At 58.5% G+C, this 26,358-nt stretch overlaps 8 protein-coding genes across 8 annotated transcripts; all 8 read left to right on the forward strand.

Moving 5' to 3' along the window:
• Positions 1 to 147: 147 nt before the first annotated feature.
• On the forward strand, positions 148 to 792 carry LPMP_100170 (hypothetical protein; the record flags this gene model as incomplete). The annotated part of the gene is made up of 1 exon (XM_010698437.1): positions 148 to 792. One exon carries the CDS (start codon positions 148 to 150, stop codon positions 790 to 792), a length of 645 nt encoding a protein of 214 aa, XP_010696739.1.
• A 2,111-nt stretch (positions 793 to 2,903) lies between these two features.
• MPK10 (mitogen-activated protein kinase, putative) lies at positions 2,904 to 4,127 on the forward strand (the record flags this gene model as incomplete). Its single annotated transcript, XM_010698438.1, has 1 exon — positions 2,904 to 4,127. The coding sequence occupies one exon, from the start codon at positions 2,904 to 2,906 to the stop codon at positions 4,125 to 4,127; it is 1,224 nt and encodes a 407-aa protein (XP_010696740.1).
• A 3,189-nt stretch (positions 4,128 to 7,316) lies between these two features.
• Positions 7,317 to 8,732, forward strand: LPMP_100190 (nucleolar protein, putative; the record flags this gene model as incomplete). Its single annotated transcript, XM_010698439.1, has 1 exon — positions 7,317 to 8,732. The coding sequence occupies one exon, from the start codon at positions 7,317 to 7,319 to the stop codon at positions 8,730 to 8,732; it is 1,416 nt and encodes a 471-aa protein (XP_010696741.1).
• Positions 8,733 to 10,173: 1,441 nt separating this feature from the next.
• LPMP_100200 (hypothetical protein) lies at positions 10,174 to 12,321 on the forward strand (the record flags this gene model as incomplete). The annotated part of the gene is made up of 1 exon (XM_010698440.1): positions 10,174 to 12,321. The coding sequence occupies one exon, from the start codon at positions 10,174 to 10,176 to the stop codon at positions 12,319 to 12,321; it is 2,148 nt and encodes a 715-aa protein (XP_010696742.1).
• Positions 12,322 to 13,067: 746 nt separating this feature from the next.
• Positions 13,068 to 13,886, forward strand: LPMP_100210 (hypothetical protein; the record flags this gene model as incomplete). The annotated part of the gene is made up of 1 exon (XM_010698441.1): positions 13,068 to 13,886. The coding sequence occupies one exon, from the start codon at positions 13,068 to 13,070 to the stop codon at positions 13,884 to 13,886; it is 819 nt and encodes a 272-aa protein (XP_010696743.1).
• A 2,507-nt stretch (positions 13,887 to 16,393) lies between these two features.
• On the forward strand, positions 16,394 to 17,920 carry LPMP_100220 (hypothetical protein; the record flags this gene model as incomplete). Its single annotated transcript, XM_010698442.1, has 1 exon — positions 16,394 to 17,920. One exon carries the CDS (start codon positions 16,394 to 16,396, stop codon positions 17,918 to 17,920), a length of 1,527 nt encoding a protein of 508 aa, XP_010696744.1.
• A 2,392-nt stretch (positions 17,921 to 20,312) lies between these two features.
• On the forward strand, positions 20,313 to 21,569 carry LPMP_100230 (hypothetical protein; the record flags this gene model as incomplete). The annotated part of the gene is made up of 1 exon (XM_010698443.1): positions 20,313 to 21,569. The coding sequence occupies one exon, from the start codon at positions 20,313 to 20,315 to the stop codon at positions 21,567 to 21,569; it is 1,257 nt and encodes a 418-aa protein (XP_010696745.1).
• A 2,179-nt stretch (positions 21,570 to 23,748) lies between these two features.
• On the forward strand, positions 23,749 to 25,959 carry LPMP_100240 (hypothetical protein; the record flags this gene model as incomplete). The annotated part of the gene is made up of 1 exon (XM_010698444.1): positions 23,749 to 25,959. One exon carries the CDS (start codon positions 23,749 to 23,751, stop codon positions 25,957 to 25,959), a length of 2,211 nt encoding a protein of 736 aa, XP_010696746.1.
• Positions 25,960 to 26,358: the final 399 nt, after the last annotated feature.

Genomic DNA, 26,358 nt, shown 5'->3' on the forward strand with positions numbered 1-26,358 from the left:
CTGCACGCGTGACGTCTCCGTCATTGCCGCCGCCTCTTCGTCGTGAGCCGGCGTGCTTTCCGTCTTCATCATCAGGGTGGCCGTCGCCTTGCACGTTGGTGTGCGTGTGCGTGTTGTACATCTCTCTGGGCCACCCCCCTCTCTACGATGCCTACCAAAAAGAAAGAGGTGAAGGCAGAGGAGCCGCTCTTCGTGGACGAGGCGGGCCGCTACGTGCATGAAGTTGAGGGCGCCCGGTATAAGGGCGGAATACGGCGCTACGCGTGCCCAGCAGGCGCCGACGCCACTGCCGCGTCACCAGCCAAAAGTAGCCGCTCCAAGTCTGCCTCGTCGCCAGGCAAAGGGGGGGCCACATCACCACAGTCTACGACGAGCACGGCAGCGGTCAGTGACGCGCCAGTGTTTCGCCACGGCCGCGGCGTGTATACGTGTCCGTCCTTCACCTACACAGGCGACTGGGTCGAGGATGAGATGCACGGCAGTGGCCAACTCGCTTTCACGGAGTCTGGTAACGTCTACGAAGGCGAATTTTTCCACGGCTGCTTCTCTGGGCAGGGCACGTACCACTGGCGCAACGGGGCGATGTACTGCGGTGAATGGCGGGCAAATCGTATGCACGGCGAGGGAGTCTATACGGATGCCCAAGGGCATGTGTGGAAAGGGCGGTACTACAACGGCACTGGGCCGGGGCTCATTCGCCTGTACCCCACGCTGGAGCGTGTAGATGGCGCTGGTACATCGTCTCCTGCGCCGACTGCCATGAGTGCAGCTACTGCATCGGCGATCTCCTGAAGCGCACCTCAGCGTCAGGGGCCTGTCACCGAATTCGGCGTAGAACGAGTGGAAGCAAATGCGAGTACCTCATCTCGCGAGGTACACTAGGGCTAGTTGCGATCTTCGCCTCTGTCTGCCGCTGTGTGGGTGCGTGCCTGCGCTCCCCCCTCTACCTTCCTCCCCACGCTGGTGTGTCCTTGACGGACAAAGTACCAGCTGAGCAAAGTCAGTGCGAGCCACGTGAGTGGACGATTGCCCACGTGCATCACTGTGCAACTCCTCCTGCGGCCCTTTGTTTCGCCTCTCCTCCCCACTCTCTTGCCGGCGAGGACGATGTACAACTACGCGACTGGGTGGCGGCACGCGCCGACCCCTTCCCCACCCTCCCCAAGAAAACGAGCCGCTCCAGTAGGGAGCGAGACTGCTGCGAATTTACGCGTTGAGGGCTTTCCGAGCTTTGTGTGTGTGTGTGTGTGTGTGTATGCGCACCTCACCCCCCACCTGCATCCCCACGCCACCCATCCCCTTCCGCCCAGCCGCATAGACAACGGAACTTTTTGCCCCCCCCCCCTCTCTCCCCCCTCTCTCTCCTGCCCCCCTCTCCGTCTCCTAGAGTCCCTCTCTTACGAGCACGTGCTTGTCGGGGTTGAGAGAGGGGGGATATACAGTGGTGTTGAGGAGGTGCGCGTGAGGCTGTCGTCGCCCTTGGCCTCTCTCCCTGTACCCTTCTCTCTCACCACAACGCACTCTCGCGCTGATGCTGTGCCCCGGTTTGTTCACGTACTCTCCAATGGGCTCCTCTCCTTTTTGTGTGTCTTTCCCCTTCTGGTCTTCCTCCACCTCTCTGCCCACATCCAACAGGCACACTCATAGCGGAGTCCACCTCCCTCTCTCTCTCTTCTCCACACACAGCTGAGCACAACCGCATGCAGTCCACTACACAAACCCCTCACCACCACTCCAGGTACACATACACCAGAAGCAAAGTGAACCCCCCACTACAACAGCTGAGCATTGGCAGCACTCCTTCGGCACCCCTGCGTCACACCACTAATGCCCATCCACTCAAGCCGAGAGCGAGTCTAAGGTAGAGCCACGCCCTCATCCCTTTCACCCCCCCCTCTCTCTCGCTCCGCGCGCAAGGCAAACTTACAGTGGCGGAAACAGAAACATCTAAGGCGTATCACGCAGAGCATGTGTGTAGCGACAACATCAATACCAAGGCTTTTTTCAGCCGCCTCTTTATCTGTGGGTGCATCGCCTCCTTTGAACATATCACGCGCGTTCGTGCATTTGCTGACAGGCAAGTCGCTGTGCACTACCAAGGTAGCTTGCGGGAGGCGAGAAACACTCTTTCCTCTTTCCCCACCTTTCTTAACCCCCCCCCCGACTTGTAACCTCGACTCCGACCCCCTCGTGCATGTCTGCTCTTCCCTCAAACGGTGGTTTTCCTATTCTCGCTTCACACAGTACTCCTTCAATTTCCTTCGCTGCTGCTATTGCACTTTGCCCTCTCCGCTGTTTTTCTTTTCATGTTTATCAAAGGCCATTGGGTGTGCTCAGATCTTGAAGAAGGAGCACCGCACTGACGCAAGCGCAGTGACGCACGGCATGATGCATGCACAGCGCGATTCCTCCAGAGAAACAGTAAGTACGCGGTCAGTGTACGCGTGCGTCCATGCCAGACATCTCGACAACAACAGTGTTACTCTCTCTCTCTCTTCACGTGCCCTTCTTTTGGTGATTTCACAGACTGTGTTATTGCGGCTGCTGGGCTTTTCTTGTCGTTCAGTGGTCTCCCACCTCCATCCAGCCACCCTCTTCCACGCACGCACCACTCGAAACTCTTACTCGGTGACTAACTCACATCACGGTGGTCTTTGAGCTGCTTCTGAATTCGCTTATTTCTACTGGTGTGCTCGCCTCTCGTTTTACGCTCTCTTTCCACTACGCGCCCACTCACTCACTCACACACACACTCTCTCTCTCTCTGTGACTGCACGCGGGTGTGTGTGTGTGGGTGCTGCAATCGTGTTTCGCTTACACTTCTCGTCCAGCAACACTACCACCCCCTCTCCCTCCATCCTAACATCATCCCGCATTTCTTCCGTCTCTCTCTAGCGACGAAAATGCAGGCCAAGGGCGAGGCTACAATGCGCGACTTGATCGCGGAGCTGCATGCAATGCAGTCTCCTTACACAGTCCAGCGCTTCATCAGCAGCGGCAGCTACGGCGCTGTGTACGCCGGCGTCGATAGCGAGGGGATTCCTGTCGCCATCAAGCGCGTGTTCAACACTGTCTCGGATGGCCGCACGGTGAACATTCTGTCAGACTCATTCCTCTGCAAGCGCGTGCTCCGCGAGATTCGCTTGCTGAACCACTTCCACCACCCGAACATCCTAGGCTTGCGTGACATCTTTGTGCGCTTCGAGGAGCCGGCGATGCACAAACTTTATTTGGTGACGGAGCTGATGAGGACAGACCTGGCGCAGGTGATCCACGATCAGCGCATTGTCATCTCGCCGCAGCACATCCAATATTTCATGTACCACATCCTGCTTGGCTTGCACGTACTGCACGAGGCCGGCGTGGTGCACCGCGACCTGCACCCCGGTAACATCCTGCTTGCAGACAACAACGACATCACCATCTGCGACTTCAACCTCGCACGCGAAGACACGGCGGATGCAAATAAGACGCACTACGTGACCCACCGCTGGTACCGTGCGCCGGAGCTGGTCATGCAGTTCAAGGGCTTTACGAAGCTGGTGGATGTGTGGTCGGCGGGCTGCGTCATGGCGGAGATGTTCAACCGAAAGGCGCTGTTTCGCGGCTCCACCTTCTACAACCAGCTGAACAAAATTGTGGAGGTGGTTGGCACGCCCAAGATGGAGGACGTGGTCATGTTCAGCTCTCCCAGCGCCCGTGATTACCTTCGCAACTCGCTGTCAAACGTGCCGTGCCGGGCCTGGACGTCTGTTGTGCCCACGGCCGACCCGGTTGCCCTCGACCTAATTTCGAAGATGCTCGAGTTCAACCCTCAACGACGCATCAGCATGGAGCAGGCGCTCCGCCACCCGTACTTCGAGTCGCTCTTCGATCCACTGGACCTCACAGATGGGCTGAGCGAGCGATTCCATTTTGACGAGTCGGTGACAGAGGTGAGGGAAATGCACAAGATGTTTAATGCCGAGGTAGATCGCTTCAACAGCATGCGGCAGAAGCGTGAGGACGTGGCACGCGAGCGTGCCATGGCGGCGCAACAACAGGGTGACCAGGTGCTTGGTGCTGATCACATGCCTCGAACGCACAGTCTCATGGAGGTGGCGGGTAGCGCGCCAGCCCCGTCGTAATTTTGAGCATCGCCGCAGCGACCTATGACAAGGAGTGCATGTACGGACGTGCATGCTTGTGTGAGTGCGCCCACACACGTAGGGCTGTAGGAAACAACGCTCGATCGTGTCGTATGTGGCGTGCACGCGGAGACGGAAGGGGGCTGTGGCGTGGCAGCACAGCGCGCGATACAACTAGCTGAAATGGAGTTGGTGATGGGTCTGCGGGGGGAGGTTTATGTGCTGTGCGCGGCAATAGACACGCGCGAGTGCGTCGGAGCGAATGAAGAAATGTGGGGAGAGGCGTTTGCACCGTGGGTGCCCAGGCGCGGATCAAGCTTTGCGGCCCCACGCGTGGTGTGGCAGGGAAGACGGGGGACTCACCAAGCAGTAGACAGGGGATGAAACAGACCCCATCGTACGCTATCGAAGACGTGTGTATTTGTGCTTGGACAGGCCTCCTTTCTCCCTCTCTTCTTTCATCTTCTTCTCGTTCCCCCCCCCTGGGATGTCTGCACGCCCTCTCCCTTAACTGACATCACTCGATGTCTCTTGAATCGTGTAGTAAAGGAAAACGCAGATGCGCATCGTCCTTCTCCTTTCCCTCATGAGACTGCGCCATTTGTTCTTGCTCACCCGCAGTCTGCGAAATCCATCCTCAGCGCATCATCATCATCAACGCAGCAACCGGGGAGGAAATACACTCGTCTTATTTCGTGTTTTGTTCGGCACTTCGCTTCTCGTTTCAATCACGCTTTGCGCGCTTACCGTAGTGATTTCGCTCTCTGCTGCAGCTGATGTGCTTCGCCTCGCTGTTCCTTTCGAAAGGTTACACCCTCCCTTCTTTCTCTCTCTCCCCCCTCTCCTTCTCCTTTTCCTTCCTCTCTCCTCATCACTCCTCCGCTCAAATTCGGGAGTTACGCTGCTTGCGTGTATGCGTGCGTGTGTGGCTTTGTCATCCTTCCTCACACCACCTCCCCCATACCGCTGCGTCTTGCCGCCTCCCCTCCCTCGTCGCTCTTTTTGCCTTCCGCCCTTTCGCTCTTCAATAGCGAACATACAAAAAACGTTTTTTCCCTTCCTTTGCTCGACTTGTGCTTTATCCTCTCTCGCGCTCTCTTTCCTGCTCCCTCCCCTCCTTTCTCTTCCCTCCCCTCCCCCCACCCCTGTTGCTCGTGACACATACAGCAGGAGGAGAGACGCACTCGCGGACACGCACACGCACCGATGCATACGCAAGAGGAGGAGCACCTACAACTATGTGCCGGTGCCGAGTCAACCACGATTGTTGTGCACGCGCGCGCGTGAGTTTTTTTCTCTCCCCCTGTTGAAATCGAATTGTGGCGCTCGTCGTCGTCATTGCGGAGCTTTGGAGAGCACACACACACACACACCGGAGTGCACTCGTGGGTGTGTGCGTGCAAGTGCGTGTCAGCGAGTGTCACTCCTCCAGTGAAGTTCTCCTTCAATTTTCTGTTTTGCTGTTCTTGTGCTCGTCATCCCTCCGCCTGCCTTCGGTTCTCATCCTCTTCGTTCACTGTCCCTCTCCCCGCCTCTTGACGATGTTCTCTCGATGTGGAGTGCGCACACCTGCGCTATGGAAAATCACATCACCTGAAAAAAGCGTGTGGACTATTTTGCCTGAGTGTCTCCTCGTCTCTTCCGGTGTTTTGGGCTGTCTCTCTCGCCTTCAGCCTGCACGTTGGTCTTGTCGAAGACCCATGTAAACAAACGCAAACGCCGGCACACCCGCCATTCACCGGATCCTGGATAATATCGCCTGTGTAGCGTGCGCGCCTGCATTGATGTGCCATGCATTATCCAGAACATTAGTTAGCACCTTCTCGCTCAGATGTCGGCATCGGAGTGGGCATAAACATCAGAGGCACCCAAAGCGGAGCGTGTCTGCGTCCCGCTCCCTCCCTCTTTGCCGCTGGCGTGCGCAGACAATCGCAGTGGGGGGGGGTGGGGGCTCATAAGCTCAGTACAGATGGGTTAGTGTGAAAGCCATGCTGTTTAACGAAGTGGATGACGCATCGTCCACCTTGTGCGCCCTCCTCTTCAGCCCTCTCGCCCTTCACCCTCTTCACACACACACACACACACACACATGCACACATGCTCTCCAGCAGCACTAGAAGCGTACGTCCGCGCCGCACGGCGTCTGCTCCTCCCACCGACGAGGCAGGCCTCCACGGTTAGGACGCCCATGTGAAGCTGAGCGACACCACCGATTCTTTGGGCCCCCCTTCTCGACTGGCAAAGGCATTAGTGTCGCAGCCTTCAAGGTCGCTTGTGGTCTCGTCGAAGCCCATGATCGCCGACCCACTCAGCATGAATCGCTCCAGCTGCACAAGGACGAGGCCCATCCAGCTGTGGCAGTGAACCTCCTCTGCGTCTCGAACACCTTGTCTCATGAGGCGGCTGACAAGGGCATCTATTGCCAGTGCGAAACAGCCGATAGGCTGCACGAGTAGCGCTCTCCAGCAGTGCATCGCCGAGCACAAATTGCTCCGCCAGTCACGCTTCGGGATATGGCAACGCCCGCTTCCACGGTAGTGCGGTGGGGACGCACCCTTGTCAAAGACCCGGAGATGAGTTACCCGCACCACCACAAGTACTGCGCACGAGGAGGCGGGTAAGTTGTATGTGCAGCCCACTAAAGATGGCGAGGCACGCCGTTGTCGCGCCACCACGAGAGGTCTCAGTACTTCCTGAGAGAAAAATCGGAAAGGCTGCTGCGCATTTCGGGTAGCAGCTGCGCTGTTGCCGCCCTCGTTTTAACATTTGACTTCGACTGTGAGAGTACCGCCTAGGTCCTGTGCGTCATACTGCTGAACTGCGTGCATATCCCTGGACAAGTGGGGCACCGCATACGTGGCCGTCTCCGTGTGCCCGTTTGCGGGCTGCCTTTCTCCACTCTTCGCTCTTGGGCCTCTCTCTCCGGCACGCAGCTATATGCCGCCCTCGGCGATATGCACATCTCTGGCTCGCATTGGCGCGACAGCGAGAGCCAAAGAAAAGGAATACGAGCGCGTCGCGGAATCGCACAACAGCATTCACCCCTGCTCGCTTGCCCGCTCGCCTTCTCCTCCCTCTCACACTCTTTCCTCATCCCATAGCTTGCACACGCACACGCACACGCACACACACATATGCGTACCTACACACAAGCACACTCGTCTTTAACAAACCTCGCGTGAACCCATCATGTCCAAAACGCTCTACGCGCTGTACGAGTCGCCGACGGGCTACGCCATTTTCAAAATTCGCACGACGGAGGAGATCGGCGCCGAGAATGTGGTACTGCAGAAGACGCTGCAGGACTTCAGCACCTTCTCTCCGTGGGTGAAGCTCGTCTCCTTTGCTCCGTTCGAGTCCCCCGAGAACGCTCTCGAGGACGCCGTGTGCATCTCTGAGAACCTGATCAGCGCGTTCCTCAGCAACTTCCTCACCGCCGCCTTCGCAAAGAAAGTTGCCAAGGATGAGGCCAACTGGGAGCTCGGCGTGCAGGACCCAAAGCTGGGCAGCGCCATCCATGACGAGCTCAACATCCCGGTCTTGTGCAACGAGAACGTAGCCGAGATTTGCCGCTGCATCCGCCTCCACGCTGAGAAGTTGCTGCCGGAGCACAACGAGGGTGATGTGCCGCGCGCGCAGTGCGGTCTGGGACATGCGTTCTCGCGCAACAAGGTAAAGTTTAACGTACACCGCAGCGATAACATGATCATCCAGGCCTCGGCGCTGATGGAGCACATGGACAAGGGTGTGAACCTGCTGGGCATGCGGGTGAAGGAGTGGTACGGTTGGCACTTCCCTGAGCTGGCAAAGGAGGTTCCGGAGCCACTCAAGTACGCCAACGTGGCGCTGCTCATCGGCAACCGCTGCTCACTGGAGGAGGCGCCGGAGGAGGACGTCAAAGCGAGGCTGGGCGACATCCTCGAGGGCGACGAAGCGCTTGCGGCGCGTGTGTACGAAAAGGCCGTGACGTCAATGGGCGGCGACATGGCAGAGGTGGACTGGGACTGCATCCGCACCTTTGCTAAGCGCGTTGCCTCGTTGGGTCAGTACCGTGTTGCCCTGGCGCAGTACCTCGTGGATAAGATGATGCTGGTGGCCCCGAACCTGACACAGCTGATGGGGCAGACCATTGGCGCTAAGCTCATCTCCAAGGCCGGCTCCCTCACGAACCTCGCCAAGTCCCCGGCCAGCACCATCCAGATACTCGGTGCCGAGAAGGCGCTGTTCCGAGCACTCAAGAAGAAGAAGGGCAACACCCCCAAGTATGGCCTCATCTTTCACTCCTCGTTCATCCAGCGGGCGTCGAAAGAGCACCGTGGCAAAATTTCGCGCTACCTTGCCAACAAGGCCGCGCTCGCGTGCCGCATTGACTGCTTCATGGATGCTCCGCCGACCGTCTTTGGTGAGAAGCTACGCGAGCAGGTCGAGGCTCGCCTGAATTTCTTTGACACAGGTAACAAGCCTCCGAGCAACAAGGCCGCGATGGCTGAGGCACTGGAGCAGTACCAGCGCATCCTCCGCAAACGTGACCGCAAACACGCAGAGAAGGACGTCGAGGAGACTCCGAAGGCAAAGAAGAGCCGCAAAGTCGAGGCCTCCGAATAAGGTGGCACTGCGCACACGAGAGCGACAAGGCGATGCGCTCTGCAACGCGGCTCTCTCGCCCTGTCCTTGGCTCCAGTTGTGCATCTCTCCTGCTCTTTCGTCTTGCGTGGGGTGTGTACGATCAAGATGTTGCCATCGTCACTTGGTGCTCGCAGCACGCTGTTGTTTGGGCTGTAGTTGGACGTGTGTGTGTGTCTCTCTCTCTTATGTGATTTGATCTGGCGAGGCGCACCTGCACCCCCCTCTCTCCTCTTTGTTGCCCCCTCGTCGTTTGTTCTTTTCTCTGAGGCTAAGTCGACTTCCCTCAGCACGGGTGCCTTTTAGGCGTACGGACACCGACACGCACAGCAATGCGGACCGGGCGATATCGGCGTAGGCACCGCATGGGCGGGGGTGAAGTGTCGCGACAACAACGGTAAATAATGAAGCGCGCAGATGAAGAGGGGATGCAGAAAAGTAAGGGAAGCGCTATCCCACTCACCACCACCTCTCGTTTTCGCACCACAGCGCATGTGTTTGTGGGTGTCTGTGCGGCAGATGCGCATGCGCAGGCTCAGTAGGGCACCGCTTTCCTTTCTCTTATCTCGCTCTCTTTCTTCCTCGTGTCACCAGTCTTTGTATTACAGCACTAGGCGAAAGCCTCCAAGCGACGCTCTAAGAGCTAAAAGACAGCTGGAGGTGCGCTGTGCGTGTCATCGTACGCGTCTTCCTGTAGCTGCTCTCCCTCCCTCTTTCGCCCCTTGTTTGAGTGAGTTTGCTTGGCAATCGGAATATGGCGCGATGGAATGAGGGCTGTTGGAGGCGGTAGCACTGGCGGCCACAAGAGCGCTACACGTACGCAGCAACGAGCGCGCGATGCTTCTAGGGTCCCTCTCGTCTCACCCATCGCTGACGACTGTTTCTGAGTGGGAGTCCTTCTCCTACCTTGCTGTCGTCAGTGATCAACGACTTCGGAGGGTAGCACCGTCGCCGGCGTTCTCACAGTGCATCCTGCGCTCCTCACCTCTCTCCTGCACTCAGCACGGGCAGCCTCGTTACGTGCACGTAGACTACGCCTACTTGCTGTACTTCTCTATGCCCACCCGTCTCTTTCTTCTCGCTGTCACATGTACCCCCTCCCCGCATTCACACACACACACACACACCACACACCACACTTGAGGCGACTTGCATTGGACGCGTGTCTCTGAACACGTCCGTCGGTTGACGTTTTCATCCAACCTCCTCCTCCTCCTCCCCCCACCCCCTTAAGTAAGCAACGAGGACAAGGCCTGCACACAAGCCACAGGCACATTCCTCCCCTCTCCCCCATACATTCCCTCAGAAAGAGAGAGAGAAAGAGAGAAAAAGAAAAAGAAAGCTTCGGCGCACATACGCTCTGCTTCAGCAGGAGAGGAAGAAAGTGTGGGGGGTGCGGGGGGTGGGCCGTGTGCTTCGCGCAATGTTGCGCACTTCCTGTGCCATCAGACCAACCCTGCGTGACGGCGCCAATGGCGCTGCTGCAACAGCCCCAGTGGAGCTATTGAGCGATGTCTACTTGTGCGTCTCTTCGCCTCCAGTGACCGAAGAGTGGGTGGGGTGGCCTGACGCCCCATACGTGGTGGCTGGCAGCACGCGGCACGCCATCGACCCGCGAGGCGCACTGTCGTCGTGTGCCCTTGGAGAGCCATCGGGGTCACGTGCCGGCTGTGCAAGAGCGCAGGTGATTGCTGAAGCGGATCCATCACCGAAGTCATCACCGGCGCTGCCCAGCGTCGTCCCCCTTGGCGTGCTGTGCCGCGCGTACGAGGCAGCAGACGAGCGCAGTGGGAATGCCTTCTTACAGGTCTACCCTGTTGGTGCTCATGGGTTACTCTCTCCAGAGGCCAAGTCTATGATAGTTGGGTGCGTCATGGCGGTGCTGCGATCGCGGCTGTCGTGCCTGCTGGGGCTCCTACCGCAGAAGCACGTGAACGGGGGAAAATCCATTTTGAACAGGAACACGGTGGCGGTACTGAATGGGTACTGTTGCGCATCTGCCGCCCTACCACGGCCATCGACGAGTGCGTTGCAGGGCCAATGGGGCACTGGCAAGGATGGCGGTGACGTGCACGGTCATGCCTGGATGGTGACATGGTCATTGGAGCTTGTTCTCTCTGTGGCCGCGTCGCTCATCGAAGCGGGGCCGCCGCTGCCCACGGCGGGTCCGGCGCTGTGCGCGAGCGACTGTGGTGAGGTCATAAAGACCTCGTTGCGCTTCGGCCTCGGTGTACCACTTCAGCGCGACGCTGCTGCCAACTGCGATGCGAAAACTCTCGCCTCCCCTGTAACACACACGTTGTCTGCAGAGGGGCGCTCGTGCTACACTACCCTCTCCGTGCAGCTCACGGAGTGCAGACTGGCATCCTCGCATCCGCTGGATGTCCGCCACGCTGTCGATCTCGCGAAGCTCATCTACGTTGGTCATATTTGTCCTGCGCAAGCGCACGTTGAGGACGGCACGGATGCATTCCGGCGACTCACCCAGTTTGCAGGCCGAGTGAGCTCTCCGCCGCAACTGTCAGCGGCGCGAGATGCTTGGGGGGAAGCACTGCACGCGTATCAGTCCAGCGCCATCCGTGCGCAGGAGGGTGTACTGTTTGTCCTGACGCACGACGTGTCAGTGCAGTCCGGACCGGCCGCCCTTCTCCCCTTGACTGCGCGGGAGGAGCTAAGCCGCTCTCACGCCGCTGAGAAGTCGCATGACGTGACTTTTCCGTCGACTCTGCGCGACCGCGTCCTCGCCTCCATTCGTGTGCGGAGTGCGCCAGCGTACTTCAACCACGTTCTTCTCTGCCAAGCATGGTCTTCGGATGACGCGATTACTGAGGCCTATGCACACTACTGGGAAGACAAACTTACGAGCAGTGGTGCTCTGGCGCCTGCTCGCGCTGCCGTACAGTGGAGGACGTCCCTGCGCGTCTCGACGCCAAAGGATGGTGTGGCCGCTGCGTCGGATACAAGTGGAGGCCAGACACTGTCCTCGACCCCGCTGCAGTGGGTCCTGTACACTGTCCGCCGTCAGCTCATCGTTGCTGTTGCCAACCGGTCGCAAGCCGTTCTGACAGGACGACGACTGGGGCTCGACAGCCCTGCTGCACTGGTGACCAGCAGCGTTGCTCATTTCACACCGTCTGCACTCCGGGCATTGGCGGAGCAGTGCGTCAAGGCACTCCCCATCACACGTGGGCTACTGGGGTGGCACTGTCCATGGCCTGTGCCGTTGTGTCTGCAGATCACTGGCACCCCCACTGCAGTGCCGTCCGCCGCTGCAGTGGAGGAGATGTTGTGGACGCTGCGCATCTTGGGGAAGCTCCGGTGGAGAGCGGCACAGCTGTATGAGGCGGCTGGCGACTCGGCCGAGCAGCATCGGCAGTTGCGGGCTCTGCGAGACGACGTGCATCGCTGGTCGTCACGTCGCCATGCACGGACGCGGGCGGCTGATGGCACCACCGTAGCATTGGAGACTGCTGTGTGGACGCCCACTGTGGAAGATGTTGTGTGCCACATAGACGACAGCGAATGGAGTGCGCTGGTCAAAGAGTTATCGAGCATGTTGCCGCCTGCGTAACAGCCGTAGTGGTCCTCCTTAGCGTCTCTGCCCAGCCTCTAGGTATGTGTGCAGCTCAGCCCGCAGTCGCCACCCCACCCCCACCCCCTCTTCCTCCATCTCTGACGTGCTCTCCTTTGGTGTGTCGTCACCCTATCAAAACGAAGTGGCGTGCGCGAGGGGGCGCGTGTGCCCTTCTTCCGCGCTTCTGACCGCCTCTTGCGCCAGCGTGTGGTAGAGGACTTGTACATCTATGTCAGACCGTGCTGCTGGGCCAGTCAGCCAGCTGCGCCCCCCCCCCCCCCACTCCCCCCTTCTTCGCTCTCAGCATCGCCTCTCTGTATTTGCCTATTTTTCTCCCTGGCTCATCCTGGTCTCCTTTGCGACTGCCCTCGCGAAAGTGCTCTCGCGGTGCTCGGTCCTACACCCCCCACCCACCCACTCCTTGACGTCCACCACCACCTCGCCTTTTCCCCTTGTTGCCCGTCACACACACACACACATTCTTCACCATTACCACCGCCACCACGTTCGCCATCACCACTAGTACCGCAACCACTGCCACCGAGCCCCAACAGGAGTAGCAGCAGCAGTCACAACGAGCGAAGCCGCACCCTTAGCCGTTGTCCTACAGACCTCTGTTTTCTCTCGCACTTGGTGTATACCACTTCAGCCGCCGGTCGTCTTCGCGGTGCTTCACTACGTTGGCCTTCTATTGCCTGTTTCTTTTCGATCGTTTGTTGTCTCCCTCCGCGCACACCATAATAATGGCTTTTCGCGAGCTCACGGCTCTAGCAGCCGTTGTGGCGGTGACAGCGATGTGGGTGGCAACGAGCGCCACGGCGCAGGCGGGCCAGACATGCAGTGACTTGTCAAACCCGCTAGCGAACCTCGACTACAGCGACGCGGGAGTGAAGGCCTGCGTAGTTGCCCGGTGCGTCGCGACGCTGAACGCGACGCCCACCACAACATCGAATGGCTACTGCAACGGCGAGCCCACCTCTGAGTCGTCCGTCCCGTGCTACCAGCTGGAGGTGGGCTACAGTGCGTACTACATCTGCCTGATGCGCGCACTGCAGGGCACGAAGACCCCAGGCCTCATCGATGTTGGCGCTGCCGCCACGAGGTTCTTTAATACTCCTGGCTTCCCGTACCACCTCTCCCTTCTCGGTTGCTACGCGTGCAACCACTTCCGCTTGACCGTGTTCCCGTCCTTGGGCAGCAGCTGCTCAAACTGGACCTGTGGCGCTGTCTCTTCCCAGAGCCCGTCTGCACCAGGGTATGGCCAGCCTGACGAGGGCTACAACCACCGCCTGTGCAGCACGGGCTGCATCGCGGGCATCATGATGATCCCCTTCACTGTTGCCGCGTGCGCCATCTTCTTCGCTTGCGGTTGCTGCTGGCCGTCGCCGTTGCTAAAGACCACCTACAAGACTATGCTTGAGGAGGAAGAGGAGAAATACCGCAAGCGCTTTGACGAAAACAACCCGAGTAACCCAGTGGGACTCTACTACAGTGGTGTGAATGAGCCGGCGCCAGCAGCGAATCAGAAGCGCCACTCCGAGGTCGTGTTGGAGTACCCGTGAAGCAAGTCAGCGTCTGCTGCGTGCAGATACGCGCGTAGGCCACAGGGATGCTCGTCACGATGGAGCACAAGCCTTGTTGGTGCGTGTGTGTGCGTGAAAAAGTGACATCAACGAAGGCGGGCAGATGGAGCACAGAGAGAAGCAGAGGAAGTTGATGTGAGCTGTACATTACAGTTCACGACCTCCACAAATCTGACCTCCGCTCTGCTCCGCCCCTTTCCCTTTATCTTGCGGTTAGCAGCAGCAGCAGCAGCATCATCACCACCGCCCTCTCTTCCTGAATACGTGCGTGTGTGTGTGTGTGTGTGTGCCTCCCGCTTCAGTGGCTTTCCTTTGAATTTTATTTGTGCCTCTCTTGGTTCGCGTGTTTCTCTTCAGCATCCGTTAACCCACCCCGCACACGCACCCTTCAGTCCGTCATATATTCTTTACTTCTACTTGGTGCTCACTCTTGCCCCCCACTCCTTCTCTCTCCCCCTCTCTCTCTGCACGCCTCTCTCTCTCTCGGTGTCTGTGTGTCTGCGTTCAGGTCTGTTCAGTATTAATTTCTTGGTGTTTCTGTGTTTTGTCTTCGCTTTGTTCTCATTCCTGCAGCTTGATCTCCCCCCTCCCTCCCTCTCTCTCTACGCGTGCAGGTCCACCTGTACTGTAGGGGTGTCTGTGCGTCTCTGTCGTTGTGTGTTGGCGTGTCCACCTCCCCCCACGGGTGTTTTTGTGTGCTCTCTTCTACCACCCTACGGTGGAGCGGCGCCCAGGAAGAAAATGGGGTGAGGGGAGGATGACGATTGGGCGCTGTGCCTCATGCGCACACATCGGGTGCGGGGACATCCACCCTTTTCCTGCCTCCCTACATAGACGCTTCTTTGCATGTATATCTGTGCCCCAACCCTCTACCATTCAACTCCGGTCTCTCTCTCTCTCTCCACCGCCATGGCATTGCCTATCCTTCGTTCACTCCATCACTGGCTCCTCTATCGGCGGGCTCTCAGATGCTTGTCCAGGGGCTTACTCCACGCTTCCCCCGCACCCCCCCCCTGAACGCCTTCGTCGAACAGCTGCCCACTGCGTGTCTAAGCACGGATGCAGGTGTGAGTGTGTGTGTGTGTATGTGTGTGTGTGTTTGGAATGTCATTACCACTGATTTTCTTTTCGCCCACTATTTCTCTCCTGCAGATGGCGTGCCATGCTGGGGTGGGCTGCCTCCTTCCGCCTTTTCTCTTTCCATCCGTTCTGTCTGTATTCCCCCCCCCTCTGTGTGTGTGTGTGCGCGTGCGTGGGTGTGTGCCTCTTTCTCAGCCTCAGTAGTGGCGTGTGAGTCAACTCGTCCGTGTCTCCCACACCTCATGTGGTGGTGGGTTTCCCCCCCCCTCTCCTCCCCCCGTTGCCGCCACTCTTTTTGCGTTTGTTTCGCCATACCCAACTGTTGCCTCGGCGGCTGGTGTCCACTCCTCACCACCCCCTCCCCGTACCCACTACCCCCGTCCATACCAGTGCAAGCGGGCCGTCGTGCACGATGGAGGACCGGCAAGAGGCAACGTAACTTCGTAGATAAATGCCGTGTCACGAGCCCCTGCGCTAACATCAAAGAACTGAGGAATTGAAGACGAATCCAAAACACAGCAAAGTACAGCTCGCACACTCAGTCGATCCTGTGCAATGAAGGTTGTGGGTCTCTGGTTTGCGCTGGTGTCGTCGGTGATGGCGGCAGGCGATGCTCCGCATCAGCCATGCGTGTCGTCCGCCCACTGACATCGAATGTGTCGATGCCGCACACGCAAGGGGCAAGCTACATAAAAGAGCCGCAGTGGCCCTACTTGCAAACAGAGGCTCCATACAGAATCCCTCCTCTCACCTCACGCCTCTCTCCTTCTTCACAGGGAACATGCACCTCTTCAATACCTGCTTCTTCTTCGAAGGTCACTCCTCTCGCCCTTCTCCGTGTTATTCGCTGCTCTCGCTTTACGTTTGGTTTATGGGAACGGCTTCGCATTCGACCCCCTCGTCCCCCCCGCCCCCCCCCCCACGCGCGCCTCTCCAGCAAACCGCTCCAACTTTCTCATTCCCCGTACTTATTCTGTTCTCCTTTTGGGTCCCTCTGCGACGTACGCGCGTCACACGCACACAGTCGCAGCCACATACATCTCCGACTTCCCTGCCACCCCCCCCCCCCCACCCCACCCCTCTCGCAGAAGCGCGGCGTTCGGCCTGTTGGTGGATTTTGGTTGCCTTCCCATTTCTTGCCTCTTTCGCCTCCCCCCCTGCTCATCACTTCTGTGTGTGCCTCCTGTGCTGTTGTACGTGCGTGCGTGTGAAGAGGAGTTGACTGGCTCTCTTTCTCTCTTTCCGGTCGCCCTTTCCTCTGTGGTCTCTCTTGTCCTCTGTAATCATCGACTGTGTTGCCTCTCCCACCGCGTCTCCTTTGTTTTTCGTGTTCTCTCCTCTGCTCTTGTTCGGAATCAGCCTGTGCTTGTGAAGAGTGACTCAGGCTCTTTAACCGTGCTGTCCTCATGTCTTACACTGAACATCGACCTGAGCGGCCGGAGGGGTACACTCAGGAAGAGGGTGCAGCGCTAAGCGGCCCCAAGGAGTCGCAGCCGCCGATGGCATCGATGGAGCCGGTAAAGTCGAACGATGTCGACGCCCCCGTGACGGAGGACGACTTGAAGCGCGACTTTGACAGCGAGGTGCTCGACTTGGCACGTGACAAGTCACTCAACTGGAAGGAGCGCGCTGCAAAGAGGAAGGACTTGCTGAGTCGCCAGGCTGTTGTGGAAAAAGAGCGCGAGCGTCGCGTCATCGCCACGCTGGAGGCGAGGCTTCCACGGCCAGATTGGTACTCGAGCGACAACGATGACGAGTCCATCCAGTCTGATGTGGAGGCGCATGAGGCCAGCGAGCTCAAGATGCAGCCAGAAGGCGGCGCCGGGTTTGTGTTCCGCGTCGTCTACACGGTGCTGAGCACGGTGGCGTTCATCTTTCACCTGACGAGCTCCTGCCCGATCCCGTGGATGCGCAGCAGCTCAGGCCGCAAGTACGGGGTGTGGCGCGCGACGGGCGGTGGTGAGCCAGACCTCAAGGTGAGCGACATCCATGACTGCTCGTACGAGATGCAGTACTGGCAAGCCGTGGCTGCCACATCCGTCTTAGCCACGTTTGCATCATGCGGCGCCATGATCAGCGGCGTGCTGCTGTGCGTGAACAAGGGGCACATGGCTGCCTCCTTCATCCTCAGCTTCTTTAGTATCTCCTTCTCGCTCATCTCGTGGGCGCTCGTGGTGGCGCTCTACCGCTACTTCCGCTGCGGCAAAGGTGCCTTTGCCAGCGGCGTGGCTCACCTCGACGGCGGTTACGCGCTGACATTGATTGGGTGGGTAATGCACATGACCGCCATCATCGTGCTCATCGTGTACTTCTTCAAGTACTGGACGCGCTCGATTCATAGCGGCAAGACTCGTGCTGTGCGCTTTATCTACGTGGCTGTTGGTATCATCACGATGGTCTTCTACTCCGTGGGGGTGGCCTACACACTGTGGGGAAAGACGTTTCCTGCTGTCAAGGTCTCCGTCTCACTGTGGCATGTGCAGGTCTACGACCGCGAGACGCGCCTGTCCACCTTCCTGAGCCACAGCACATACAAGTGCACTACCATCACCCGCTACATGAGGGTCGTGGCTGCGCTCATGATCCTGAGCACCATCTGGCTCTTCTTCGCTGTCGTCCTCGGCACTGGTGCGTGCCACAACTCGAAGTATCTCAAGAGCTCCATCATCTTCGGCTATGCGTCTTCCATCTTCGCCCTCATAGCGTGGATCATCCTGCTGACGATGCGGCAGGGCCGCCTGTGCACCGGTGCCGCGCCAATCGGCCAGTCGTACTGGGTAGACATGGGGTACAACGGAATTCCGTCCGGAATCGAGAATGCGGAGATTAACTTCGACGGCTACACGCTGCGCGAGGGCTTTGCCCTGATTGTGTCGGGCTGGGGCATCAACACTCTGGTTCTCATCTTCAACACCGCCCTGTGGAACCTCTAAAGCCACTCGTGCCTGGGTTCTCTGTATATATATATATATATATGATAATGCCGCTGCTCTCCGGCGCAGACACATGCGCGTACGTCCGGCATGCCCACCTGAATAGGAGAAAAGAAAAGAAAAACAGCGACGCCGGGGTAAAAGGGGGGCGCGGGTCGCCGTACATCAGCCCCGCCCTTGCTAGAGTCGCACCACCGCCAGTGAAATCCGAGAAAACAAAAACACGCGAGCGTCACCGTACAGTCACTGCAGCGGCATTCGATCACTGCGTAATGTCTGTGTGCCCCTCTCTGCTGTGTTTCCTCACTCTTTTCCCTTTTTCCTCTTGTTTTGGAGTGCAGCGCTGTGCTCTGCCTTGTTTTCATTGGAGCTCTCTTCTTTTCATCTTTTAAAGGACAGGAGACTCGGTACATGCACGTCTGCGTAACAGTGTGTGAGGAGTGGAGGTGGGGGTGGGGAGGGAAGGGGAATGCGTATGCTCGGAGAGGTGCAGGAGGAAGGGGGGCATGGGTGGAAATGGCAGTCGTTTTGAGGATGGGGTGGTGAAGAAGTGAGAGAGACCAGATGTGTAGTGCAACGCCTGCCCTCCCCCCTCGCGTGGCCATACACCCAACAAACGCCATCATAGGGCACCTCTTTGACATGACAGGCACCGATGTTGTATTTGTTCTCTCCCTCCCTCCTCTCCTGCCCTCCCTTCGTCGCGGCATCCTACACACACACCCTCCCCCGCCCCTTTTTCCCTCTCTCTGTGTGTGTCTGTGCAGCCGTGTGTGTGTGTGTGTAGGGGTGCCTCCTCGTTTATTTCGTTCACTCTCCATCACTAACTACACACGTCACTGAGGAGCCGGCGAGAGGAAGGCGACCGTTATCGCAGCTCGCTTCTTTCTGCTCGCGTCAGTGCCTTGTGCACAGTGTGGGCCTCCTCCTCCTCCCCCCTACTCCCCCGCGTACTCCCCTGCGGAGCTCTAAATACGATTCGCCCCTCTCTCCCCTCTCCCTCCGACGAACTGACCCTTTGCAGCTCAACTCTTCTTGTGCCTCCGCGTATCTCACGGCGAGTGGCCTTCCCGTCTCTCTCTGTACTCTCTCTCTCTTTATGCTTGGCACCCCCTCCGTCGCACATTTTTGTTTCTCTCGCTTTGTCTCCTCCCAGCTTAATTGGTGTTCTTGTTTCGCTGTCTCCTCATTTTATGTTGATGAACAACTTCATATACACGACTGTGTGTGGGTGGGTGTGCGCGAGGAAAAGAAGACACACCCACCAATTTCCTCGCCTGCCCGCCATGTGTTTTTCTTTGCTCGCGCACCCCGCCGCAGACACGCACGTGCTCGTGTGCTCCCCTTTTGTCTGTTGTATTCCCTCATTCGATAAGCCCCCCTCCCCCTCTCTTGTGTCCGCTGCGTGTCTGTACTGCCCATGCCCAGTCGGCCTCGACAGCATCGAGGCGGCATGCAGGCCTGTGCGTGTGCGTGTGTGTGTGTGTGTGTGTGTGTGTGTTTCCCTCGCCATCATTACCTTCTCAACTGTCCCCTCTTTAACAACTACCGCAACGGGAGAGCCTAAAAAAAAGAACAGCGGGAAAATGACCACGACGAAGGAAGCAGAAAGGAGCGGCTGTCAGTACTGCGCCACCACCCACACCGTCTTGACGACGAGGGGGGGGGCCACCAGGCGACGATGGTGTGTGGTATGGTGCGCGAAAGTAGAAGGCACGTCGATTCCATGGTGTTGGAGTAGATGCGTTTCTTTGTGCACCTCCCCGCCACCACCAAGCACGCGGAGTCGCGGAGCGTACCGATACCCCCTTCCCCCTCCTAATACTCGCCCGCTGAGATGCACTCCGACCGACTCCTACCCAGCGGAGGACTGAATTGTTCTGTCTGAGGGAGTCAATGGTGAGTGACGCGAGTGAGGGACGCGACACCACCTGCACCGAGTGCCGCACCCTTGGTATCTGTTCCTCCGCTTTCCGTTATGACGACAAGCGCAGCTCTGCGTCCACCCCTCCCCTCATTCTCGCATCTCTTTGATCTCCATCTCTGTCTCATCCGCCTCCCATGCCCCGTTCTCTTCCTCCCTCACCTGCGCATGCGCACACTCAACGCCTGTGCATGCATGTGAAGGCACCGTAACCTCTCTCCTTCATCACCCCACCCCTGCACGTACGCCACGCCACTCCAAACCGAGAAGCAAACGTATTCGCGCCACCTCCCTCCTCCAGCGGGCTCAACAGAAGTAATCGCTGCCGCCGCTCTGTTTGGCCTCCGTCTCAGTTGATTAAATTCGACGTATTGAGGCATCACATAACGGAAAAGGCTGAGCTTTTACCGACCGTACCCCCCCCCACCCACCCACACACACACACAGCTATACCTCTTCCCTCGCGAGATGTCGGGCAAGTTCCAGCGGGAGAGCCTTAATGGGAGCGAGATGGGAAACAAGCAGCCGAGCGGGCAAGGCAAACCTGATGACACCAACGCGAGCCTAGCATTTTTGCGGACTGACGAGAAGGCACTGGAGGAGGCGCCCGGAGTGGACCTGCGGGCGGTGCCAACAGAGAACTCCGGTAGGAAAGTAATGATCGCTTGGATCATCTTCTCGTTGGGGAGCTTCGGCTTCATGCTAGTGGCGTCATGCCCGGTGCCGTGGCTGAGAGACCGCCAGGGCGGCAAGTGGACCCTCTGGAGGGATGTAAATGGAACTCCCTGGCGCATGATCGAGTGTGACCATAGGCGCCAGATGTTCCAGGCGATGGAAGCGTTCACGATTCTTGGATGTCTGCTGAGCCTTGCTAGCCTCCTCGCCGGTATATTGCAGATAAAAGACCGTGGTCACCTTGGCGTGACGATACTGCTCGGCTCCTTGACAGTGTTGGTGGTGCTGGCGGACTGGGCGCTCCTTGTGAACGAGTACTACAAGTACAGCTGCCTCGGCCAGATAGCATACGCGGCGGGCGTCAATCGCCTCAACGCCGGCTTCCTACTTGTCCTCTTTTCCTTTCTGCTGATGCTCTTCGGCGTTATCACGCTGGGACGCTGGATGAATACAACCTTCAGCCTGTCGGAGGTGCAGTGCGCCAAGTATAGCAGCCCTGCCCTCACTAGCGCCTTTATTAGCGGCTGCGTGCTGATGATCGCGACTGTAGGGACGACACAAACCATGTGGGTGCATTACGACACGACGATATCGCTGAAGATTAATTACTGGCACATCGAGATCTACCACCGCAACGTGAGCCTGTCGGAGATCTGGCCGCTGAGCTCGTACCATTGCACACAGTTCACTTTGCGGATGCTCATTAGTGCCACCTTTTCCATCATCAGTGACGTGCTCCTCCTCTTCACATTTCTGTTCACCGTTGCAGCCGTGTACAAACACCCGTGCAAGTGGATCGCGGTCGTCCTCGGTGTTATCTCATGGGTTTTCCTGCTGGTGTGCTGGGCGATCGCGATCTCCGTGCGCCACACGACACTCTGCACGTCGGGCGTGGTGCCGCCAAGCACTGCCATCTACGGTGCCCCGCTCGACACCGTCGAGCAGCAGGTGAGCTTCAAGGGCTTCGTGATCACAGACGGCCTGGGCATGATCATCTCGGCCTGGTGCTTCACGACGGCGAACGTCATCTACCTTGCAGTCAAGGGTTAAGGTGGCGGTGAGGGAGCAATCAAGGGGGAAAGAGGAAGAAGGCAAGAGAGCGAGCGAGATGGTGTGTATCTGTGCGAGCAAGAGAATTCCGTGAGCGGCTCAGCGGCGGACGGCAGTGGTGATAGTGGTGGAGGCGATGGGACCGTTTAGGTGCTGCTTTGCTCACCCTGCCCCTTCTTGGTGCTCTACTCTCCCCCTCCCCTTGCATCAGTCCCTCACCTGCGCACCTCCTCTGCCCTCTGCTCTACCCTCAAGCAAGCAGAGCTGGAACGGAAAAGGAAAGGCCAAGTGGAGCGTAGAGAAGGGGAAACGGAGGCAATAGGCCACGTCATGGATGTCATCGAAGCCGTGCACCCTCATGCAGTGCGCTGGTGACACGTGCATCATTGGTGTGCGTGTGTGTGTGCGTGGTCTGTCTTGTTTTGATCTGCAGTTTCTTTGTCCGCCTGTATATTGCTATGCTATTTCAGCTTTGGGCAGCACCTCCCACCGGCTAATGCTTTGTGGATGCGCTTCCTCCTTGGCTGTGCTTCACATGCCGGTGTGCTTGGATGTCCTTTGCTCACCCTCTTTGTCTTGCTCGTGCTATCACGGCTGCTTGCTTTTCTTTCTACTGTTGAAGAGTACTCGCGTGTGTGCGTGGTCTGTCTTGTTTTGATCTGCAGTTTCTTTGTCCGCCTGTATATTGCTATGCTATTTCAGCTTTGGGCAGCACCTCCCACCGGCTAATGCTTTGTGGATGCGCTTCCTCCTTGGCTGTGCTGCACATGCCGGTGTGTGTGCTTAGATGTCCTTTGCTCACCCTCTTTGTATTGCTCGTGCTATCACGGCTGCTTGCTTTTCTTTCTACAGTTGAAGAGTACTCGCGTGTGTGTGTGCGAGCTTAGCCGTAACGTAACGTGTGCTTTTGGGTGCCCTCTTCTTCCTCCCCCTCTCTCTCTCTCACACAGGGTGGTGTTACAACACCAGCATGAGAGGGGAAATGAGGGAAGAGGGTGTAGTGGAGCGGCCCCTCTCTCCCCTCGAAACACACGCGGGGGAATAGCACGAAGAGGGGCAGAGGATGGAGGGACATGGGGCACTCAAAAGAAAGCCCTAGACAAGCAACCACACAAGTCCATCACCATGGGGACTGGGGGAGGGGGTCACGGCAGTTTGAGACGCCCCTGGCGTACCGCACATGCGCGGCATCTCTCCTCTTCCACTGGTGCCGTTTCTCATATGAGAAAAGTGAAACTGGGCCTCTGTTCCTCTCGCGTGGAGCAGTAGAGTGGGTTGTACAATGCGAATGCCGCGCAGCGTCAGTGCTCTGTATGTTGTGTGTCTCGGCACACAGCTGCACAGGTTCCTCCGCGGACACTTTCACTTCTTCGTGCTCGGATTGCTCAGCATGAGAAAGAGAGCAAGCGGTCCTGCGGATGTAGCAGCAAACCCTACGCCGTGGTGGCTGTGTACACCTCACATCGGCTGTGCCGCCAAGGCAGGAGAACTGTGCCTGCCTCCTTGCCGCCTGCTTAAATCTCACCTGAGCATGCACTTGCACACTCGTAGAAAGAAGGACCCACACACACACACACACTGGCTGTCAGTCTTCACTTGTTGTTCTCTCTTTTCCTGCCCTCTGCCCACCCACCCCTCCTCCCTCTCTCTCTCTGCTCGCGCGCACACTCGCTTCTTGAACTCGACCACCTCTCCCCTCCCCCCCCCCCCATCAAGGCTACACGTCAATACAGTCGCATCCCCTTTTCTGAATCTTCTTCTGCTTCCCCCTTTTTCGAGTTCTCTGCGTTCGCGTCGTCACCACCCCACTCTCACCCCCGTCGTCCACAAACACTCGCCTGGTCCACCATCGCTGCTTTGTTCTCGTGCTTTTATCGTTCCCCTACTCACCTTCGCCTACGACTGCGTACGCACCCCCTCCTCTCCACCTCTCCACAGCGGCTCATCGTTATGGCGGGGTGCCTTGCGGCCCTCTCTGTGATCTCTTCTGTGCTGCTGCCCTCTTCCCTCCTCCTCTGTGTTGTACTCATCCCTGCAGGAGACCCGAACTCGGGCACGCACCTCTGACGCGCTAGCGGACCGTCTGTCCGGACGGTTCGCCGTGCAGGAGTCGCACCACCACTCACTCCTCCTCCCCACCCCCAAAAGTCGCTTGACCTTTTGCTTCTTCGCTGTGTCGATGGCATCGCTGACAGGCTCCACAGTCACCGCCGCATCCTTCTCTGAAGAGGATGCCATCGTGCTGGACAAGTGGCTCTACGACGTGTGCGGAGAGGAGGACCTCCAGTTTCCCTCGCATCGGCGTCAGCAGTTTCCCCGTTACGTGGAGCGACTGCGGCGGGTGGCCAAGATGAAGCAGTTTGTCGCCAACACCTTTGAGTACCCCGCACGCTCTGGCACCCGCGAAGTGCTCGTACTGCAGAGGATGCTCGAGGCACTGGCCTTGCGCGCGCAGACGGTGGCGCGAGAAACAGAGCAGGCGAAGAGCAACGTGCGCCAAGTGCGGCGCGTGTTAGAGGAGCAGACGATGGGTGCCTCCGCCATTGTGGAGGAAGAGAGGGCCCACGCCATCAGCGAAGCAGCGGAGCAGCGAAAAGCCAAAGAGGCTGCTGCTGCCCATGCCCAATCCTACGCCTCTTCCCCTCAACACCAGGGCTACACGCCCCTTGACCCCGCCGCCGCAAGGGGGGACAATGGTGCTGCGACGCCTGCGTGGAGCGGAACGGCGACCCCGAAGCCGCAGCAGGCGGACGACGAGGCTTCTGGTGAGGGTGGTGATGCTTCGGCGACACAACAAGGTTTTTCTGCCGCTATGCGGACGGCGCGTCGAGCCGACTACGAGAAGAAGAAGGCGCTTTCCCTCCGCTATGTGTCAGAGATGCAGACCAAGACGCAGGACATGTCAAGGCAGCGGGCGGAGATGGAGCAGCGACACGCACGTCTGCTAGCTGATAAGGAGCGGTTGGAAGGAGAGTACGATGCACTGCAGACAACCGAGAAGCTGGTCGTGGCCCGCCACCAAGAGACCGAGTCCCGCAAGAATGAGGAGACGCTGCTGCTTAGTGAGGAAGCAGCCATGTACGCAGCGGAGGAGGCAGCATTCGACACGGCATGGGCGGAGTGCGCTGTGCTACTCGATGAGGAACCATCAGCCCTGTGCAGCACAGGTGAGCCCGAGTGCAGAGCAGAGAAGTCGCACTTGCCAATCGAGGTGTCGCATTGGATCTCGCCGGCGCCACAGGAGCCATCGCTCTCCGCGCTGTCTCACCCCAGCTCTGCTCCACCACATCCGCTCTCTGGCACTTTATCACCGGCACACGCTTCCTACGGCGGAGACCCTGGCGACGCGGGCGCTGCGGCGCCTCCGGATACGACTTCACCGACAGCGGCAGCCCCAAATCAGGGGGATAACACCAGGAACCACTCCGGTTCCCCGTCCAGCCAGAGCCCTGGAGATGGCGCGCGTGGCCCCGCGCCGCCGTTCTCTTCGCCACCCCTGCAACGACAGACCCTCGAGGCCCTGCGCCACCGCCTGTCTGAGATCGGTTCCCGCACCACCAGATGCCGCCGACATCTGCTGAATGAGGGACATATTCATCTCGAACGCTTTCGCCAGTCCCAGCAACGACTTGAAGAATGGCAGAATATGGGCGCGCAGCTGCGCCGCTCGCACCATCAGCTGTGTGGACAGGTGGGCGTCATCCACACCGTTCTGTCCGACACTGCAAGCCGACTGGAGAACGGCGGTGCAACAGCACAGAACACTGGCTATGGCACTCAGCTTTCACGGCTCAGAGCACTCCTGCAAGAGCGGTCCAGCGAGACGCTGCAATACTACCTGGGCAACCGCGAGGACGCCACGATGGACATGCTGTTCGACGCGAGCGCCGAAGAGGAGCTGCGCGAGCTGCAGCGACCCTCGCCCTCCAAAGCGTCGGCGGGCGGGGACCTGACACCTGTTCGGGGCGTATCAGCATCCGTATCCAATTCCACTTCGCTGAAGCGTCAGAGCTCCACCGCCACCTCCAACCACTCCCACGACGACATGCTGCCGTCACCTGCGTCCTCGCGCACGCCTGTGCGCGGGACAGCGAACGGCGGTGGCCCAGCTGCAGACGCACCCAGCAGTGGTGCCAAGAGCTGGAGTAGTACCGAGCTGCCGCACCGCCATCGCAGCCGCTATGAGCTCGTTCGCCATCTGCAGCGGTGGGAGTCGATGCTCCTGGCGGATCGACTGGCGATCTTGAAGGTGGCGCGCATGGTGCCCGGCCCCTACAGTGGGACAGGGGCTAACACAAAGCAGGTGGCCGGCTTCAGCGCTGCGCAGGTCTACCAAGAGCTCTGTGCACTGCTGCTACAGCAAATGAACCCTGCTGCTCCGTCGGCCTAGCGACTTCCCCTACTCCCTCATCCTATTTACTTGTTAGGCCAGCCCCTAATCATCTCACTCCTCACCATTCACTCCGGCCGGCACAAGCGCTGACCAGCCACGTTGGGGCATCAGTAAGCTTGTGCCGTCTCAGGCCCAGGGGCGGCTGCAAACGGGTTGTAATGGTCACGATAATGACTCCCTGTGTTGTACTTCTAGCTTGTGTGTGTGTGTGTGTGTCCGTGTAAATAGCTAGTGCTTCCACGCACCTTGCGTGATGCATCTGCGAAGTTTTGTTGAATGGAGTCTCATGGTGAAGGAAGGGAGGGGGGCAAAGATGAGGTTACACTTGACTCTCCTTCTTCTTTCCACGACTACAAGGCAGAGAGGAAGCATCTCCTTCTCTTTCCCTCATCTTCC

The sequence above is a fragment of the Leishmania panamensis genome (assembly GCF_000755165.1).
Source record: "Leishmania panamensis strain MHOM/PA/94/PSC-1 chromosome 10 sequence".
Classification (NCBI taxonomy): domain Eukaryota; phylum Euglenozoa; class Kinetoplastea; order Trypanosomatida; family Trypanosomatidae; genus Leishmania; species Leishmania panamensis.